General features: G+C 38.0%; 1 protein-coding gene and 1 pseudogene across 2 annotated transcripts in view; both read right to left on the bottom strand.

The window, feature by feature from the left end:
* Positions 1-1,295: 1,295 nt before the first annotated feature.
* LOC103981516 (probable LRR receptor-like serine/threonine-protein kinase At1g51880) overlaps positions 1,296-22,006 on the bottom strand; it is a 45,386-nt gene continuing 24,675 nt past the window's right edge. Inside the window, exons 1-14 of one of the 2 annotated variants that reach the window (XM_065167909.1) lie at positions 13,847-14,080; positions 13,118-13,661; positions 12,199-12,671; positions 10,003-10,138; positions 9,806-9,877; positions 8,957-9,028; positions 8,758-8,829; positions 8,600-8,680; positions 5,590-5,735; positions 5,188-5,438; positions 4,793-4,919; positions 4,128-4,196; positions 3,854-4,046; positions 1,296-1,942 (exon numbers count right to left, since the gene is read on the bottom strand). In XM_065167909.1, coding sequence (XP_065023981.1) covers positions 1,528-1,942; positions 3,854-4,046; positions 4,128-4,196; positions 4,793-4,919; positions 5,188-5,438; positions 5,590-5,735; positions 8,600-8,680; positions 8,758-8,829; positions 8,957-9,028; positions 9,806-9,877; positions 10,003-10,138; positions 12,199-12,671; positions 13,118-13,661; positions 13,847-13,916 — 2,721 coding nt within the window. In that variant the 5' untranslated portion in view covers positions 13,917-14,080 and the 3' untranslated portion in view covers positions 1,296-1,527. Of the gene's footprint in view, positions 1,943-3,853; positions 4,047-4,127; positions 4,197-4,792; positions 4,920-5,187; positions 5,439-5,589; positions 5,736-8,599; positions 8,681-8,757; positions 8,830-8,956; positions 9,029-9,805; positions 9,878-10,002; positions 10,139-12,198; positions 12,672-13,117; positions 13,662-13,846; positions 14,081-22,006 lie in introns of those variants that run through there. The other variant, XM_065167905.1, reaches the window with a different exon arrangement.
* On the bottom strand, positions 14,543-20,187 carry LOC135649502 (probable LRR receptor-like serine/threonine-protein kinase At1g51880; annotated as a pseudogene).

Consider the following 22,006-nt stretch of genomic DNA (forward strand, 5'->3'; position numbering starts at 1 on the left):
TGTTATCGTTTGAATTGCTATACTCATTCATCCATAATAACTCTTCACATTTATCTGTCAGTACTATTACGGCAACTAAGCAGGAGAGAGAACTTGCAGTTCCTCTGGTGGTGCCAGCTCTGGTTTAAAGAGAAACATGATATCGTTTTATCTGTGTAAATCTGTGGCAATTTGTGCTTCTGACATTGTTACATTTTACCAACACTTGCAAAACTTATGTGGTCAATAAGATCTTTTCTTGTTTCCTTTCTGCAACAATGGGATTAGGTTGTATTTTGCCAAAGAGTACAGACCTAAGTATCACAGATCTCTATCCCCGAGAATTGCTCATCCCAAGTGGCCCTCTCTCTAACAGTGAGCAAAGAAAACTCTGGTGGAAGACAGTTGTGGATGATGGGTTGCATTCTCCTTGCTCGATTTCCAAAGTAACATGAAGAGAACCAGGATTTCCTTGGTGCCATAGAACTCTTTGCAGCCCAACAAAATGCTACTGCATTTACTCTAAAACTACTTAGCTTCATGAAAAGGCAGAGTGAGGACATATTTCTTCTACTCAGTCACTGATCTTTTCAAGCATGAGATAACAATAAAAATAATGTTGTGGTGGTTACTAATTTCTCTATGCATATAAACGAGGGTGATATCTGGAGAAGGAAATGCAAGTGTCATCGAGTTCTCTATATTATAGTTCCAAATGGAGTTAAGAGTCTTGTTTATAGGAAACATGTTACTCCTTTTTCTTCTGTATTTCTTGCATGCATCTACAGATGACCCTTAATCTTTTATAAAAAGAAGTGGTCTTCTGCATTGCTGGAATTGTATTGTTGTGCATTGTGACAATTGAATAAAAGCTGGGGGATTGATTTCTTCGAATTTGTTCTTGACAAAAAAACATTGACTATATACAAATGCCAAATCTAAATTTATTGCCAATTGTAGACGAAGATCGTGCCAAATCTAAATTTATTGCAGAATATGCAGAAGTTTTAATCCATTGAATCGAGTGATTGTTACATGTGCCAGGCACAATCGAAGGCCCGCCCATGATCAGCTTCAAGAGAACAACAGAAGAGTTGCACACGTTCAATGGTATCTGACAAACAGTAACACTGTAAAACCAGATTGGAGCAGGTGCTAAAGAAGTCATCTTTTCAGTTTTTGGACACTGAACTACAACACAATGTCCCATTATTGCCGAAAAGAAAGAAAGAAAGAAAGAACTCATTTACAACATCAGATATAAATGATCAAGTAATAACACCGTGAGCACGAATTGTAACAAAGAGATACAAAGATACACGGATAAAACTATACCAAGTTTTGTATTTAGCAGGGTGCAAGCATCACCAAGATGAACATCCAAATTCGACCTCTTTCACTGCAAACTTAATCAGTTTCTTCACGCTTACAATCTCTCTCTCTCTCTCTCTCTCTCTCTATTTTAGATGCGGTATCAGTGCCAATAATTTCATTCAACACATCTTACCTAGACACAGGATACTCGAACAAGAGGATATGTGATAAGAGTTATCTGGTAGGAACAGTTGGTCCCGGGCCAGATGCACTTTTTTGGTCTACATTGAAGTCTCCACTGTATACGTTCTCGTTCTCGCACTTGTCAGATGCAATTACTAGCTCCAAGCAGCTTCTCAGCTGCATCACAACTTCAAACATCGTTGGCCTCTGGCTGCCTTTATTTGCTGTGCACCTGATAGCTAGATCCAGGATCTTCCACACACAAGTGGGATCATATTCTCCTTGTAGACTTTCGTCGACAATATCATCTATGCTCCCCCTTGAAAGGTGCGGGGTGATCCACTGCACAATGTGAGTATTTCCTGAACCAGGCACAAGTGGAGGTCTGCCTGTGATTAGCTCCAGTAGAACTACACCAAAGCTATACACATCACTTTTCTCTGTGAGTTGGTAAGTTTGATGGTACCTAATGAAAGTGAAACATAAAACATGATGATGACTGCTTAATTGTAATCCACAAAAAGTTTCTCATCTGCAGTTGAATACAATACTACTGCACAATAATTGTCTGCATTTTGACAACAAATGATAATATGGAAACTGAAGGTTCAAAAACATCAAAAAGAGCATCACATCGTCATCTTGAGAAACCAGAAATATGGGCCATATAGGATCTAGTTCTAGAAGTAATTTGCAGTGCCTAGGCTCTTAACAAAAATTTATTGGATGGAGAAATCTATTGCCATATTTTCCACCAAGGATGAAACACGGAGCATGTGAATTCTGGATAATTTTTTTCTCATGATACGATGAAAAAAGGAAGAAAACAAAGCTCAAACTCAGTTGTCGGAGGCAGAGAATTCATTGTTAGTGGCAATTAGAAACGGCAGTTTAAGTAGTCTTAGGTTGGAAATTCTACTAGGTGGCTTAAAATATTCCATCATGAGTTAGATACATATCCATGTGAATTCGAACGCTTTATATATCATATTGTTTGAAGGATTTTCTTATCAAAGAACCATATTTAGATTCTAGAAGGGATTGGCATGTAGAAATTAAATAAGCCTAGATCCAAACTTGAACTCAATTGGTCTGTAGAACTTAAATAAGCCTAGTTCCAAACTTGAACTCAACTATTTTGAGCAGTGTTGTCATACACTTGGTCTATCCATGTTACCAGACCAGTAGGTATTGTTAGGGAATTAATTTATTATAAAAATATTATTTTAAAATTTGTATAACAAAATTAACTTAAAATTATGCACAACAAATCATTTGGCCTATGGTTTGAGTATTTGAGGTGCATCAAATACTATCTTAAGATTGATTTCTCTCTTCGCATGTGAGTCCAATGAAGATGATACAACAAATCTGAGAAGGCAAACTTAGATCTATTTTCTGCATCATGCAGCAGATTTACAATCTAAAATTCTTTGGAGAAAAGTATTATACAAAAATGTTGAGGATTTTCCCTTCATAGTTTCTAAAGATATGAAAGGATGTAACAAAGTTTCCCACCTGATTTTTCTAATGTTAAGAAGACAGGTGTTGAATGGTCTTTAATCTTAGTCATCCATTTAGGCAGGATTGCTTGACTATGGGACTTTTAAGGGATCAAAAACAAATAAATAAAAAATTTAAAGTCTCAGTCAAATAAAATAGGTCTATTGGATTCAGTTGTGCTAATCAATATCAAAGTGAATCTAAAATTATGGCCTGTAGAATCATGGTATACAGTATCGAATTCTACCGCCCGGTACGGGCGGTACGTACCGGTCCGATAGCATACCGGTACGTGGATCGCCCGGTACCGCTATAGTACTACAGTATTACACTGTAGCGGTACTACAGTGCTATACTATAGCAGTGCTATAGTTCTACAGTATTAAAAAAATATATAAAATTGTTCGGTACACTAGGGTGTACCGCTCGGTATGCCGGTACCGTACTGTACCGAGCCAACCTCGAAACATTGGTTCGGTACGGTATTACATACCTTGTGTAGAATATGAACATAAAAAGAACATGTATTGTATGCCTCGTATATTGCATGCAAAAGATAATTCTGGCAATGTGTTGGACACGACAAATGTATCAAAAGTCAATTTTGCAAATTGTGCTATTTCTATCAGTCCCAAACTGAAATTGATAATGGCTTTGATTAGCATATAAGATTTAAGTTGATATGATGAGGTTAAGTCTTGCAAGATTATTATATCAAGGCTTATTAGATTGTGTAGTAAGAAAGATATATGATAGTAAATGTATTTATATGCTATCTTGTTTTTTTTGTTTTGGCACATTGTACATTTAGCAAGATGTCCAAGTGAATTATCGAAAAAGAACAAAGGTGAAAAAACAAGTGTAGAAGACATACTCAGGATCAATATATCCAGGAGTGCCAACCACCGACTCTATGGATACATGGGTCTGCTCATCACTGTGAAAAGACTTGGATAACCCAAAGTCTGCTATTCTAGCCTCTAGTTCTTCATTCAAGAGGATGTTACTTGTCTTGACGTCTCTATGGATTATTGGAGGCTTGCATCCTCTGTGCAAATATTCCAGCCCTACAATGTTACAGAGAGACTAACATATTTATACTAATGGCAAGTACATAGACGAATGAGAAATATATTATTCTACCACACCTTGTGCAGCATTAAGTGCAATTTGTAGCCGCTGCCCCCAACTTAGGCCTCTAGAATGACCTGCCTTACCTGTGGCGATCAGAAATTAAAAGAACTCTAAGCATGCAATTTAACAAATCAATGGGAAATAACTGATGAGAAGTTGCTCCTGAAACTCAAAATGTCCTGCTGTTTAACATATATAACTCAGATGTCTCCCTCAGTTGATGGTACCTATTTAATCTTAAGCACTCTGATGCACCGAGCGGTACGTACCGGTCCGTCAGTTGATCGGTATACGGACCACCCATTACCGGACGGAACGGAATATGTATATATATATATATCGAGCGGTATACCAAACGGTATACCGCTCGGTATACAATATCGTACTGTATCGAGTGAACATCGAAACTCCGGTACAGTACGATATTTCAATCCTTGCCCTATAGGCTACCAATTTAAAATATTAATTCTAAATTTTTACTGATTCCTGACCTAAAATCGTTGAACATTCAAATGTGAATTATAAACAATTGAAATTCAAGTTCTTAAATTTCTTTGTAAATTATTACTAATAAAAAAGAAAATTCATGTTAATAGGAAAGCAATGAAGCCTTTGAAGAAGAATTAGACAATGGCCTATGGTATACTTGTAACAGTGTTCATGTTCAGTGTTACTAAACCTCGTAGATGTTCTTGAAGGCTTCTTTGCTTCATGTATTCATAAACAAGTGTTGGGCAATTCCCATCCATGCAATAACCAACAAGAGAAACCAGATTCCTGTGATAGATCCTCGTCAAATTCTGGGCCTGCAGAATGAAGTGCAATACATTGTCAAAAAAAGATAGCTGAGAAGAAATTGTTCTATTGAGTGCCAACAAAAAATTACGAGGTAACAATCCAAAACCAGACCTCACAAGAGAGAAGACATATTGCTGACATAGGATAAAGCACTAATAATCAACCTTCATCTGGATAGACTACAATTATCTTGCCATCTCCACTTAACATTTCAATTCACCCTCATTCATTGCATCTTGTATCCTTATTTTAAAAATTAAAATTTCAAAAGGTTACCTCAGCCAGAAATTCCTTCATTCCTTGTGGTGATGATACAAAGCACATCTTAATTGCAACTTGCTTTCCAGTTTCTAAGCAGCCATGATAGATCATGCCAAAACCTCCTTTCCCAATGACCCTTGTGAAATTATTCGTTATGTTTACCAACTGTGCGTATGTAAACTGCCGACCCTCAAATGAAACTTGATGATCTCTCTGCAGAAAGTGGTCCTCACTTTGTGGCTGCACAAAGGTATTGGAGTCCTGACCTATCAGAAAAGAACAAGAAATTGAATATCAGCATACGAACCTGAATGTGAAGAAATTATGCAAGGTATTAACTATTCTGGTCCCATGCAAATTAAGAAAAGAAAGACATGATGTGACACATCAAGCTTAGTTCCACTTGAAATTATTTACCTCTCAGCCTTCTGGTGCTCCATACGATGACAATAAGCACCACCACTAGAAGTAGCAGCCCAGACACTACCGAAATAATCACAACTACATGTGTTTTATGCTTTGTTGAAGATGAAGGAACTTTGGTGCAGCCTTTTTTGTCAACCCTGACACAAGGAAGTTTTAGAAGTTATTGCCAGTTGATATAAGCTCCATAAAGATAATAAGAAAAGGTCTAGTACTAATTAGAACTTTTTCAATTACTGCTCATGTCATTAGTAAATATAGCTAGCTGACTGCAACATCCTATCCTGACTTAAATATATGTAGAACAAACTATCCCACCACCTCAACCATTCTGACAAAGCTATATATTTCCTACCTTACAAGTTCAGTTAACAATGCGTCTGTTCACATACAATTCAACTAGCCTTTACACTATCATTCTTTCACCATCCAGCAAAAAGGAAAGAATACAAGCCTTCTTTCAAACCACTACATTAAACTTTGCCTTCATTTTTTACCGTCTCTAAGGATGTCACATGGATAACTTGTCGTGTGATGCTAATGTACTGAGTGAGTATTGTCAGTGTTCAATTGTTCGTATAAAGCTCATAGATTAGAAAGGGCAACAGAATTAGCTGCCATTCCAGGAAATAGTTTTTCAAAATTTCATGTTCCTTTCATCAGAGACAGGATGAAGAAATATGAAAAACTCACTGGGTCCAATTCATTCTGCTGTGTCAAACAATCTAACCTCTAAAAAGTAAAAACATGAAACTGGGGGAGAATGTTTAAATTCAAAGTTTCACCACAAGTAATTTTCAATGAATTGAATTTTCACATGACAGTGCAAAAGGTTGTTTTGTGTTAATAATTGGGTTAATATGCAGAATAATATATTTCCAAGGTTTTCCATGTCTAGTGTCCTGTTGTTTCGTTTTCAAGTTCCAATACCTTGCTGGTCTTCCGAGGTTTCCCATGTCCAGTGTCCTGTCATGTGATTTTCAAGTTTAACAGCTTCAGAAATTCAATGTATTCAATGAACAAGGCTAGTTGTCAGCAAGGTCTGCAATACCAAATGATACTGCTCGTACCGGACAGTACGTACCAGTCCGTCAGCAGACTGGTACACGGACTGCCCGCTACCGAGCGGTACCGTCGATTGAGACGTTATCGTCGTCGATTGAGGCGTTATCGTCGACGGTGACTGAGGGAGAAGAAAGAAGAGGGAGAAGGGGAAGAAAGAAATAGGAAAAAAAGGAAGAACATGGAGATTGCCGCTCTCCATCTCGTCTGTTGGTGACTTCTCATCTGCGCACAGGAGAAGAGGCATCGGCGTCATGGGGCGGTGAGAGGCGAAGATTTTTTTTTTTCCTTATCTTCTCGGGCGATGTTGCCTGCAATTTTTCTTTTTTTTATCTACGATGTCGCCTGAGGCAATGTCGTAATTTTTTTTTTCATCTGCGATTTTGCCTCGGTGATGTTGCCTGAGAAGAGAGGTGACGTTGCCCCACATAGAGGTAAACCGGTGGTTTACACACACACACATATATATATATATATGTATATGTATATATATATATATATGTATATGTATATATATATATGTATATGTATATATGTATATGTATATATATGTATGTATATGTATATATATGTATGTATATATATATATATATGTATGTATATATATATATATATGTATGTATATATATATATATGTATGTATATATATATATATGTATATATATATATATATAATTTATAATTATATATATACATATATACCGAGCAGTATATAGAAATATACCGCTCGATATACAGTACCATACCGTATCGAATAAGTCTCGAAATTTTGATGTGGACAGGGCAGGTCTATGATATGATAAGGGATGGCTTTACTTATCTCCTCCCAGAGCCCTGCCCCTCGTCTCTATTGGTTTTTCCTGCAAAAGAATTGATCTCAGGAATTAAGAATTTAAATCTTGGTCTGATTTCAATAATCAACCAGACCAGTGTGGGACCGGGCTATCAGGCAATAATCAACCTTTACTTCCCATACAGGTCAGTGTACTGACACAAATAATGTGATAAAAAAATAGAAGTCAATGGTTTTGCCTCTGTGTTGAGTTATATGTTACTTGGTTGAACCGTTATGTAGTCAATACCACTAATACGGATGAGACTGAAAGCACACTGTTCATAGGAGTAACTTTCCCTGTTATCTTGTACATATAACCAATGCACATACTAAATTACTAACTTTATTACATGTCCTCCTATAATTTATTCACATTGTGGTAGGATGAGAGATAATCTAAATTCTAAACCATCATTTTTTTTTTTTTGGCAAGGGAGAAGATGGAACTCTATTTATTAACCCGACTCGAGGATCAAGGAGAAGGTGAGGGGAATTCACTTATGAATGAGCAGTCCCGTATGAAATAGATGTGGATGGTAAAGTAATAGATATGTATGAACAGTCCCAGTGATGGCTCATCACTCATTGGCTTTTGAAAGAGGTGCTATCTCTCATTTGTATATGACTTAGGGTAATCTAGGCTTGATTCTCCTTCTAGACAAGTTGCATCAAGGCTCACAGCTTGATTTGGGAAGATGAGTCATAGATTCCCATGATAAACAAGCAGTGGACTCACACTAATTTTCAAGTTAAGCTGATAGAGCCAAATTACGTTCTGTTCCATGATGCAATGATTGCTGTTGCTAGATGTCAAACCTATAAGTGGTTTACTCGAGCCGCATGACAATATCAAGGAGCTAGCTCAGGAGCCAAGTAACAAGTTCCCTTGCTAAAGGGTGTGCCTGTACAACCCCTTTCACATTATTTAGTTTCCGTAGACAAAATCTATGTGCACTGCTAGAACTGTAGATTGCCGTTGTGACCCCAACTTATGAGAAACCTTTTATCTGGAATAGTTTCGATGGAAAAAGGTAATATAGTCTGGGAGAACGAGAATACAACTTTTAGCGATGTAAATCAAGTACATGAGCTTGAGGAAAAACAAACCTGAGTGTAAGTAACCCTGTAGCGGCCTTTTTGAGGAGGGTATCAGGAACAGATCCATTGAAATTGTTTCCTGACAAATTTCTAAAACAAGATAATGTTTCTTCAGTACTCTTATTATTTATCAATGATAGAATTAAAAGTTGAATGCGTTAACTTACAAGACTTGCAGCGATGAAAGAAGTCCAAGAGAGTCAGGTATATTTCCTGTTAAATTGTTACAAGATAGATCTCTGCAGAACATTTCAAACAATCACCATTAAGCAATGAAAGTTTCTGGAGAATCAGAAATTAGTCCAATGAAAATTGTTTCTAGTAAGTTTTTGCAAGCAATGGCATAAGAATTGTGTGGATACTTACAGGACCTGAAGAGATGATAAACTGCCCAGAGAATCAGGTATTGTTCCATTAAAGTTGTTCTGAGACAAGTACCTGAAATAGTGTTTACAAACTGATCATTTAGCACGTAAACATTTCCATATGGCATATATGCTATCTGTATTTCCTAAAGCCAATAGTCTACTTTCCCACATCAACACTATTCAAGCGCGGATGGCTCATGAAGACATATTTTCTGTTCACCAAGCATGGGTAGCCCAAGCCTCTTTTTAGATGTGATATTCTGAGCCTAGTAAGAAGACATCTGTATTGCTTCCATTTTATTATCAGTAGTGTGGTAAAAGTACATGATTGAATGGTGCCCGAGTTTAGCCTTTGAGAGTCCACCAAATGGTACCCATTTTAGTAAATATGATGGGTGGAATTGCAGTACACACTTAAAAAAGAAATGCTTGCAACAAGCAAACATGCTTGACACACTTCGACCTGTGAAACCCCATTGGTGTTTGCAAAGCTCCATATACATCTCTTAAGGCGACTTAAACTTGAACTCAAAAGAATTTATATTAAACTTGATTTGTGTGTAAATAATAATGTAATTTAGCGTCACATTTCATGTCTGCAAGTACAATACTTGTGTTTGCTTAAATATGTGTTTCTTACTGAGTAGATATCGTGATACTTTACATTTCGGATCAAATAACAAGATTCTTTATGTTTTACACTATTCGTTTGTTGAACATTGTTAACAAAAGCCATAACTTTATGAGAACAAACAATCAATCTAAGATCACTCAATGATATATTTGAGCAAATTACAGTAAAGAAAACTTGCATTAATAAGATGGGATAAAAGCAATTTCTACTTACAGGTGCTTGACTGCTTTAAGCATGGCAAAAGAGCTGGATATTTCACCACTCAACCCCGCTGAAGTTAAATTTCTGCAAAATGTTTCAGTTTACAAAATATATTTTGAGTACAAGTTCTAATATTGGCTTAATATTTTCAACAACTATCATTTTCCTCCATCTTTTAAGTGCTTATGATTTTTTTTTTTAATACGTACATGCTTATGATCCTTGGAGGATCAGGACCATAGCTACAATTCAAGCCATCCCAAGTATATGCTTTTGGAGCACATGGATCACCCATCCAGTTTCTCTTCAGTTGATACTGGAGTCTGATTTCTGCCATGGCATCAACTAGCATACAGAAAATCCAAGAGTAAGTAATTGAACAACCCAAATTGCTAATATGAGGCATGTCCAATCATAGCACTGATACAGCAAATGAAAAAAGCCATCATTGATTTTTAGAAGTTAGTATCCTACTTATGATTGGCATTACATATATGCCCAAGCATCCACTTAAAAATACATATCAATGTACCAATTTAGCTTGTGGATGTGCTTCATGATTGATAAAAATTTTAATCTGGTTATTAACATTGAATATTTTAACAGGGAGATGTACAAAATTTTAGATCTCTTATTCTGATTTCTCATACTAAGCTAAGTATGAATATAACCAACTAATATAAAAAACTTCTCAGATGTGACATGATCTAGTGATTTATTTTCTTACAGGTTTAACCTATTATATCATCTTCATATCAAGCAGGAAAGGTAACTTACTAATGAATTATATCAACTTTGAATACCAAAAAGAAAAAGGAAGTGAACAAGCCTTGTAGATCATGTTGCCATGGAATAAAGCAATCTGAACTTGCTAGGTCATACATATCAGAAATCAGGTGAAATACAGTGAAGTTGGCCACAAAACTATATATATTCTGGCTCCCTGCAGCATGTTGCCTTCCATTGAGCTATGCTGATGAAATGAAAAATTACTGTCCACAGGCTGCAATTCAAGAAGTTGTTTTTATATTTTCAGATAATGGGAAGTTCAAAGGGGCTACAGTCCAACATCTACCAAGTGCCATGTTCCACCGTACCAATGCTCATCTCTGCTAGACTGGAGATTCAGTGAGATGAATAATGAATTTCCAACAAGCACATAAATTACATACCATATTTGTCATGACTCAAGCCTAGGAATCATATGCATCGAGCTTTAAAAAAAAAAACTTAAAAGTTGTTTTTTGACGATGAGAAGTGACCCGTATAGACGTATAGAACATAAGTCTTAGCGTACATCCAATGTTGGACTAATGAGATCAGGATTGTGACTTTTGTGTTTGCATGACTGAGTTTATTTCTTGTGCTATGTGGTGACTGGAATCAAGACGATCCAAGTAATTACACATATAACTTGCATGAGGGAGCCATGATGGTGATGGAGCTTCAAAGCAAATGCAGAGCATGAAGCAGTCATGATCATGATGAAAGCTTCATATTTAATTGGGTGGTGATTGGATAGTGTCATAAGCAGACGGTCCAACATGAAAATATTTGGAGGATGGTACAGAGGGAAATAGAATGTGAGAGTTCACATCAAAACAAAACAATAAAAGAATGGAGCTTAGGTCTAGTGGCAGCATTGACCATTAATATAAATCTTAAGCCCACTACCAGTCTCAAATGCTGCTCTTAATCGATACAGGAATGCACTTGATCCTGCTTTCCATTACTATGTAAAACTCTTCCTCCTGCAACCATTTAGCACAAGGATCATTTTGTTCCCTCTTTTCATTTCTAGATGCCTTGCTCATGCAAGCCTGGTACAAGAAAGTGGACCAGCCATTGAGGTATTGAGCAAGGAAAAGATGGGATTTTTCAAGATTTAATAACATCAGCAGACTGATAAATTGATTGAAAAAGCAAAGGACATGTCTAATTTGCATTGGCCACATATTCAAGATTTACACGATCGAACGAACATCAATTATTATAGAAAAGTAGAACAGAATGATATGCAAGGGAAAGGAAAAAGAAGAGAACATACAGAAAGCAAGCAAGGGAACGTTTATAGAAAAAAGTGGGTTTGTTTGCTTCCACTACACTTAGGTGAGCCTTTGCAAGGCTGGGATTGTTTTCTTCCACTACACTTAGGACTGCTATAGACAAAAGTGGCAATTCATATTCTCTGAGGAAAGAAGGAAAGAGGATTGATTATTTGCATAATCCGTCTGCATTACTGAATTTGCTCCCATCATTTTGTTCGGAAAACAAAATCCAAAGCCTCTTAGCATCCATTTTCTTGTGCATTTCGCTGGAGGTTGCTAATTTGATTGCACCACTTAATGACAATGCCTAATGATAAAGCTTTAATTACTCGAAGGTGAAGGAGAGGGTGGCCTTACCGTCTCTGGAATCGGTGGCGGCTTGTGTGAGCTGCATCAACGAGTAGACCTCGAAGGCGTTGATGATGGGCGGGTGGGTGGAGTTGCTCGTCGGGTGGAGCAAGTATCGGTACCGAGAATAGCCTTTGAATGGCACGACGCTGTATATGTAACCAATCGAGAGATAAGGCGGGGTATACCAACTAAACCTGGACTCGCCATTCCGGGTGACGTTGAACACCCTCGTCGCGTTGCCCTTCAAGTTCTGGAGTTCGGCGAAGTAGAGGACGGCGTACAGCTCGTCGCGGGGGGAGACAGAGTCCCAGAAGAAGCCCAGCTGCCGGACTCCTTTCGGAGTCACCGCGGTCTGCATAACAGCGACCGGCGGCTCGAACAAATCGTCCCTGTTGTCAACGGTCGAGTTGGTGGACAAGGTGAGCCAGGAGGGATCGTTGTAGGGGTTCCAAACGCGATCGTAAGGGTCGTCCGGGAACCTGTTCGTGATGTCATGCTTATGAGTACTTCCTGCTAAGTTATGAGAAGTGAGAACGTCAATCATGCTCGCTATGGCAGGAGGTAATGAATTAGTCCTTGTACGTCGAAAATCTAAGAAATTTCTTGCTGATACCGATCCCCACTTCTCCAGAGATGTTGTGGCAAGAACTAGCATTTAGCTAGGCATCAGCCGCCACCTAGTACCATCTACCATGTTGATGGCAGAGTCAACGCTTTGAATTATATGGACTTGGTCAAGACAAAAATAATTGATTTCTTGCAATGGAAGCTGGGAGGAAGACCAATTCCTCGGAGGACAGACAGACGATGAGGTTGTAACAGCTTATGGGGTATGTCTGCAAACACAGGTTTCGGAAGAATATACTCGAAAAGATACTAGCTTTTCACGGCATGGATGAATCAAGCTTTGTATGTTTTCATTTACCTCAGTGACTTTGTTGCTCCGAAGTTGCGCCGAGTGACGAGAACCACAGACTGCGAAGCATTCACGTATTCCCGGTAAAGACCGTTCCTGAGTGGCCTCAGCTCCAACGAAGATATAAAAGGAGTTCCACTCCCTGTGTTGATCAAACAAACCGATGTGAGATTAGCCGTCGCATAGCTCAAAGCCTCCACCGTATAGATGGCAGATGGATCGGAGATGATGATCGTCTTCCAATAATCGACTCCGATGTGCAGATCAAACTTTGTGGGGCTATTCTTGCCATCGTAGTTCCCGTACATGAAAGTTGCTCTGACAAGATACGTAGTGTTCTGAGGCACAGGCTTTAAGGTGTAGCAATTCCGGAGTCCATCCGGAAAGCTTCTGAGATTGAGTTGTAGCGTTGGAACAGAGGAGTTTATGTAGTTTGATTGGATGTAGAAATCTGATCCCACATCGATGAATCGGTCATCGGAGACGTATGGTACTTGGGTAACGGTGTCGAAATAACTAGAGTTGGAGTTCCCGCAGTCGATGCTGATGAAGCCTGCAAAAGAAGATAAAAGGCGATTTGCAGCCGGTAAAGTTTGAAGCCACGAGCAAAGCTTTTATATCGAATGTTTTCGATTTAAGATTTCGGATATATTCGACTCGTCGTACATTGGATTAGGAGTGAAAGAGGCATTGTAAGAGAAGGAAGACGAGAAGGTTTAGAAAGCAGCAGTTGCTCACCCCGAGTATTAGGCTGGGCGATCGCTGGAGCTGTGATTACCGAGAGAAGAAGAAAGAAGCCAAACACCATCTCTTCGGCTCCGCAGCAGCTATCTCTTCTCCGAACCTGACACGATCGGAGACGATGTTATAAAAGTACACGGGGACGACTTCACGGATCAGGTCGACCCTGTTAGAGAGGTTGGATGTATTGCGCACAGGGGCTGTTTCCTGGTTCAACGCGGCCAACTATTATTGGGCAGAGACATGGTCGTAAGGTAGACAGGCAACGATCAAGACCCAGGAAAAGAGTGTGGTCCAGCCAACGAACGAAAAGATGACTCTCCATTTTGACCTTGAAGTGTTCAAGATGACTCGACTCGCTCGTTCACGACGGAACTCAAAGAACGAAATGAAAAAACCATTTCAAAAAGAATCGCGTGCAAGCAAACCTTTTCTCTTTTTTTTTTTGGATAATGTTTTCCAATCCGCCAAAAGGTAATCTTTCATCCAACAAAATCTGATCGCAAGCCACCTTCTAATTATGTTATACTAAGTGGCAATTCAACAATTTTCCTACAGTTTCTTGCTGACACAAAACTTCACCATACACAAATATGGCACAGTAGACGGAGACTGTGCAGAGACCAAACTTATTACATGATATATTGATGTTCTAATCCATTTCAGATTACAGCATATTGTTTCATTGTTGCCGAAAAGAGATACAGTAGTGCATAGATTACACAACACCAAGTTCTATATTTATTCCGCTGCAGAAATCCCCAAGAGGAACATCCTATTTTGCGGCAGTACGAGTGCCAACGACAGTTACATGCACTACATCTTACCTTAATGCGCACAGCATACACGAACAGAGACAACCGCGATAAGTTTCATCTGATAGAAGGGACAGTTGGTCCCAGCAAGCTCGCCCCCATCTCGGACGAAATTTCTCGGCTCATGTTAAATCCTTCAATATATATGATATCGTTACTGTTAGAGGCAATCTCCAGCTTCAAGCAGCCCTTCAGCTGCGTCACTACTTCAAACATCGTCGGCCTCTGGCTGCTTGTATCTGCGGTGCACCTGAGAGCTAGATCCAGGATCTTCCACGCAGAAGTGGCATCATATTCTCCTTGCAGAGTTTCATCCATGATTTCTTCTATGCAACCCCGAGACAGACTTGTGGCAATCAACTTAACAATGTGAACATTTCCTGGACCGGGCACGATCGGAGGTCTGCCGGTGATCAGCTCCAGGAGAACTACACCAAAGCTGTACACATCACTCTTCTCAGTGAGCTGGTAGTTTTGATGGTACCTAATGAAACATAAACATGATACTCATTGGTCAGTTCTAATCCATAATGTATTAGTTATCCTCTATGGCCGAGTACACTAATTCATAATAAATGTCTGCCTTTCGGCAACTAAAGGTTCAAACACTCCAAGAAGAGAATCAAATTGCCATCTTGGTTAACCAGAAAAATGGAGATCCAGTTCAAGGCCAAGGAGTAGTAATTTGAAGTTATGGCAAGGAAATGAATCCTACTATGTTGCTTTGGCAATTGAACTGACTATTCCTCAAACTTGCAAACTGGACCTGGGAATTAAAACATGGCAGCTCAGGAAGTCATAGATCAAGAATTCTGCTATCTGACATTCAAAGATCTCCACATATCCATGTTGATCATAGGGTTTGAAATATTAAATTTGAGAAAAAAACCTATTTAATTCAAACCAAATACTGATGTCTCATCCAAGTCCAATAGGTCTGCTGCATCAAGTCAAACTAGTATCATAGTATATCTACAATTACGAATGTATAACATAGACCAATTTTATAGGGTAACCACTAAAACTTTAGCATGAAGTATATTGGGTTACACAGTTAAAGTTTAATTCCCTTTAGATCACTATACCAGTGGGCCTATGAGATTGGGTGGTGACAGGAAGACATACTGAGGTAAATGAATTCATTTGCCGTCTTATTTTTCTGCACACTGTCGCTTCTACACTGAGATGTATGAATAAATTGTTTATAAAGAATTTAGAGTGGGGTAAAAAGAGTGTAGAAAACATACTCGGGATCAATATATCCAGGGGTGCCAACCACAGTCCCTGTGGACACATGGGTTTGCTCATCGCTATGGAAAGATTTGGATAACCCAAAGTCCCCTATTCTAGCCTCTAGTTCTTCGCTCAAGAGAATGTTGCTGCTCTTGACATCTCTATGGATTATTGGAGGCTTGCATCCTTTGTGCAAATAATCCAGCCTTGTCATATAAAATAGAGATTAAGTAATTATACCAAACGCAAGTACACAGACAAAAGATTCTCCAAAACCTTGTGCAGCATCCAGTGCAATTTGAAGCCGCTGTCCCCAACTCAAGACTTTGGCACAACCAGCCTTATCTGTGATGATTATAAGTTAGAAAACCCATGGAGACAAATTAACAAAATATCAATAGGAAATATTTGTGGAGAAGTTACTTCTTAAACTCATAGTTACTTGCTGCATAATTTCTTAGATACCTCCCTCAACTGATGGGTTTCAAGCAACTAGCCAAGAGATATATTAATCTTCAATGCTCTGATATACCCTATGTCCCTATCAGCCCCTTTAAAAAATGATTCCAAGCATTTTACCCCTTCCTAATCAGGAAAAGTTGAACATTTGGCTTAAAATTGAACTTTGTAATGATCCTCCAAGTCCCTAAACTTCTTTCTCAATCATTGTGCATAAGAAAATAATTTACAGTAATCATTTAACAGGAAAGCATGAAGCCTCTGGAGAATTAAATCATGTCCTTTACAATTCAAAATTGATCTTAAAGAATAGTTGTAACAGTGCTCATGTTCAGTATCACTAAACCTCGTAGATGGTCTTGGAGGCTTCCTTGCTTCATGTATTCGTAAACAAGTGCTAGGCAATTCCCATCCATGCAATAACCAACCAGAGAAACCAGATTCCTGTGGTAGATCTTCGTCAGGTTCTGGGCCTGCAGAATGAAGTGCAAAATGTTGTCAAGAAATATTCTAAAAAATAAATTGTTATGTAGAATAGCTACAAGCAATGTAAGGTAGCATTCTGACGTCAATACCAAGAAATATGTAAGCTGAATTAACCTTCAGCTGTTTAAGAAGAGTGTTTTGGCATCTCATCTTGGTTAGCATCAATACCAACCTTTTCAATTCAGGAGTGTTAAGACTTCATAATTATATTGGCCTTTAAACTAACCACTTAAACTTTTGAGATTTGTAGTAACTTAATCGAAATTTTAGTCATGGTGTAAGAGCATGTTATGAGTTTGAAGCCTGTACTTGCCCCCTCTTTGTTTCATCTCATTCTTTAACTAATATTTGTGAAATTTTTACTCTGTATTTGACTTGGATCATACATTTGGGTTCAATTTTACATGTCAAGTTTAAATCGGGGAGAGGTGAATGTTAGACTTCATGAATATATTTGACTCATTACTACCAACTTAAGTTTTTCGGGATTTGTGACAATCCAATCAAAAATTTTTATCGAGTAACAATCACACTCAAGTCATCTAATAATCTTATTTCAAAGGTCAAATAAAATTTCTATACCTCAGCCAAAAATTCCTTCATTCCTTGTTGTGATGATACAGAATGCATCTTGATCGCAACTTGCTTTCCAGTTTCCAAGCAACCATGATAAACCATGCCAAAACCTCCTTTCCCGATGACCGTTGTAAACTTATTTGTTATGTTCTCCAACTGTGTGTATGTAAACTGCCTACTCTCAAATGAAATTTGATGCTCTCTCTGCCGAGGGTAGACTACACTATGTGACTGAACAAAGGTATTAGAGGTCCGACCTATCAGAAAAGAACAAGAAGTTGACTATTAGCACTCAATGCAGATTTTGAAAATGATGGTGTGGTACTCCAAGCTCATTTTTCCTCTTCAAAGTATTACCTTGCTGCTTTCTGATGCTACATACCACAGCTACCAATATTATCACAAGAAGTAGCAGCCCAGACACTGCTGCGATAATTACAATGATAGCTGTTTTAGACCTTGATGAAGATGCTTTGTTACAGCCATTTTTGTCAAGCCTGACATCATGAATGTTTAAAAAGTATCATCAGTTGATGTAAGCTCCATATAGGCAGTAGGGTAAAGTCTAGTAGCAATCAACACTTATTCAGTTATTGCATGACATTAGTGAATAGAGCTAGAAGATGGCAAGTGCACAACATTAATCCCGATAACCCTTACTCTAAATTTCAATTTTAGAAAGAGGTTCAAGACGATCTCAGTGGACAGCAAAATCATATAGTGTGTTTAACAACAATCACAATAACAACAAAACATCATGTCTCAACAATTTGGAGTCGGCTACATGAATCTTTTGCCGTCATTGAGATATGTCATATAGTGAGTTAAATATATGAAAATAATCTATGCCACCCCAATCATTCTAACAAGCTATATTTCCTACCTAAGAATGATTGGGAAATATAACTAGCCTGTTTGCCAACTAAAATTCCTTCACCTAACATGCAATTCAACTAGCCTTTTTGCCAACACTTTTTCACCAACCAACAAACAGAGAAAGAACACAAGCCTCTTTCAAACTGCTACACTATCTGAAGATCCAAAAATTATAAAAATCTTTTTTTGTCAAAAAAATCTAAAAATCAATCAGCTTTAACCAGCTCTGTGTTTCATGCCAATTTTCGCACATAAAAAAATTGCCAAATCTTGTGCATGAGTATTTCAGTTGGTATTATTTAATTTTAAAAAATAGTTAAGTATATAAATAACCCATGGTAACATTACCGCCCAAGTAACTCAGTGTTTCAATTACAAGCCTATGGTTTAAAGAATTTGGTAAATGGATTATGATTTTGTCCAGTTGCATATTCTATTGACCATTTGTGCTTCATTGCTCTATTGTTTCTTTATTTCTTTGTAAACTATTATATGCTTACCTTGTCCGTTGGGAATTCACTTGAGTCAATAATAACACATGGAAAGGATGTTTGGGGTGGTAAGACAACATATTCACATGATGACCCATTATTCATTAGCTTAAGCTTTTGCATTATGGCATCCTTGTGTGTGTATGTGAATGAGCCTTCTTATTGGTAGGAGACTTTGGGTCTGATCACCCACCCCCGCGACAAGTGGCATTAAAGCTCATATATTGGTTTGTATAGATCAGTGCCAGACTCAAGAGACATAAGAATGTGAAATGGCTAGTGTCTAGTTCATGAGCCAAGTAAGAAGTCGTGTGCTCAGATGTGATTAATTTGCTTGGTGAGATTGGTTTGATTTCTAAGGTGTGATTAATTTGGAAGCCCATAATCCATAACTTGTGGACATCATATGGCTGACCCATACAGGAAACTATGAACAATGTCTCACACATAGTAAATTGATGAGATTGTTGGGTGTTCAGTTTGGCTTCAAGCGTTTGTTGGGTATTCATTTGTGATTAGAAAGATTTACATGTGAAAGATATGAGATTAAGTAAATTCATTGTAGTATCCACTTGTGAGTATGGAAAAGATATTGAATATATATGAGACTTGCACAAAAAGGGGGTGGCCCAGTGCATAAAGCTCTGGAAATGTTAGATTTGGGAGGATCAATGTACATAGTCTTGCCCATATAAGCAAAAAGACTATTGTTGATGTGTGTGCAGTGTGTATGGGAACCTCGCTGATGTTCGCATGGAACCTTCTATTGGCAAGGGAATTTGAGTAAGATTCTGCTTCCAAGACTCTCATCATGTTCAAATCAACACTCATGTATTCACATCTATATTTTGTGCTTTACACAAGGCAAGCCTTGTTCCTTTCAGGAAGAAATTTGCATAATGGCTTTCCACCAGGTACACAGTTTCCATATATCTCTGGAAGTGACTAATTAGTACAAGGAAGCAACTTAGGTAAGATGAGACCAATGCAGAAATGGAGGAGAGTGGAAGTAAGCTTCAGGTACTTTAGTAGTTCCATGGCATAGAATGTCTGATATGAATAATCAAAGTGGTATATGATGCTACTGCTTTATAAGAAGAATGGACAACCTATGTGACCACATACAAAAGTACTTCTTGATATGATCTAGAATTCTGGTGAGTTCTGGGAGTGCCATATTATGTTGGCACAAGTACCTTTTCACCAAGTAAGATATATTTGGAATAGTTTCCGTGGACAAAAGGAATGCAGTCTGGTAGGATGAGAACACAATATTTATTGATATAATCCCTAAAACATACAGGAGCTTGATAAAAAAAAAACAAACCTGAGTGTAAGTAACCCAGCATCTGACCTTTTGCAGAGTTTTTCAGGAACAGGTCCATTGAAATTGTTTCCTGCCAAATTTCTGAAACAATACATTGCTCTTCAATATTCCTATTTTTCATCTATGTTCCGGATCAAAAGTTGAATAACTTACAGAATTTGGAGTGATACAAGATTTTCAAGAGAATCGGGTACTGTTCCGGTTAAATTGTTAAAAGACAAATCTCTGCGATATAACATAAAAAAGAATCACTATTAAGCAGCAAAAGTCCTTGAGAATAAAAAATTAATCCAGTGAACTTGAATTTTGTCAAGTGATTGCTTGAAACAGCATAAACTTTAGACGTTAATCTTATATATCAAAAGCCTGCAAAACTTTGATGCGAAACACTTACAGGACAACGAGAGATGATAAACTGCCTAGAAAATCAGGTATTGCTCCACTAAAGTTGTTGTGAGACAAGTCCCTGGAATTGAAATTATATATTGATCATTTAGTGCGTGAACAGCTCGACATAACAACTGTGCTCTCTGCATTACATGAAGTCAACAGTCTACCTTCCAAAATTGGAATCATAATTAAAGCTAACTGATGAACAGCAAGTTTTGCTGGATAAATATACAACACCATTCAGACCCGAGTGATTCATATGAAGACATGATTTCCTGTTCATCTAGCATGGAAAGCCATGTGTCTTTTTAGCTGTAATATTCTGAGCAATACCAGAAGAAGGCTCTCGTACAGCTCCCATTTGGTTATCCATAGTGTGGTCAAGATATATGATTGATTTGTCTTTAGGCATAATCATTGAAAGTTTACAGTCAATACAACAACAAGAAAGGCGTAAGTCCCAACATGAAATTGCAGTCAATACAAGCAAAAAATGCTTCTAGTGCTCTGACATGCAGCGGGCTTGTACCCATAATGTGATTGGTGTTGTCAAAGTGTATTTACATCCTTTACAGTAGCTTAAACCATTCATAAAGCCATATGTTCTTTAGCACATGAAGCTTGTTTCTCACGCAAGAGCTTCTTAACATGCGAACTGCAGTAATTTAGCCTCTAGGTTTAAGTCTTAAATGTACAGATCATATCGAGATCTCCAAGAAGCATTCCGACCTTCTATGTTGAATAATGCCTTTTGTAAAGGGAATAGAGGCAATAGGTAAGATAAGCTAGTCAGTGTAAACCCACAAAAAAATGCCTGCAACCATTGAATGACATGTAAGCACCCTTTGGTGCACAGTTATTAACTAGCTGATTTATGTTGCAATGTAAGCATAAGCTGTGTGTTGTTTCCTTAACTTGCATAACTGAAACACTAAAACCATTTCAAGAACACCTGTTATAATGTGGTTCTGCATTATGTGGTGGTCATGCCTATAGAGCCCCTTTTTCCAGCAACTGCTTAGAGGATCACTTCCGTTTAGCCCATGCATTGTCTGAGAGATTAACAACTGGACGAAAATAGACATCATACCTATCTATTTCTTGATCGATGATCATTATACTTTGTTGACCAAGTTACGACTGGAACATCAGTAGAAAAAAGTTAGTCATCTAAGGTGTGACAGCCTGTGTTGATGTTTATTACCTTGGCAGGCAGATTTTTGCTAGCCTTCCCTGAGAATCGAACAGTGGACATTAAACTGGTACGGACCAGGAGAATTAGTTACTAATTAAGCAACTGTATATATCTTACTTCCTGCAGTCGTGCAAGATTTAAATTTTATAAGGTAGCATTGATATCGATCAGAGAAATTAACCCATGGCACATTACTGGTATTGGCTCAGATAATTATTTGTTACTGGTTAGTCATGGTGATGCTTTACATTGTGGATCAAATTAAGAAGTTTGCTTATGCAATATACTAATTGTCTCGTTCAACATTGC

This window comes from Musa acuminata, chromosome BXJ1-4 (assembly GCF_036884655.1).
Source record: "Musa acuminata AAA Group cultivar baxijiao chromosome BXJ1-4, Cavendish_Baxijiao_AAA, whole genome shotgun sequence".
NCBI classification, from domain to species: domain Eukaryota; kingdom Viridiplantae; phylum Streptophyta; class Magnoliopsida; order Zingiberales; family Musaceae; genus Musa; species Musa acuminata.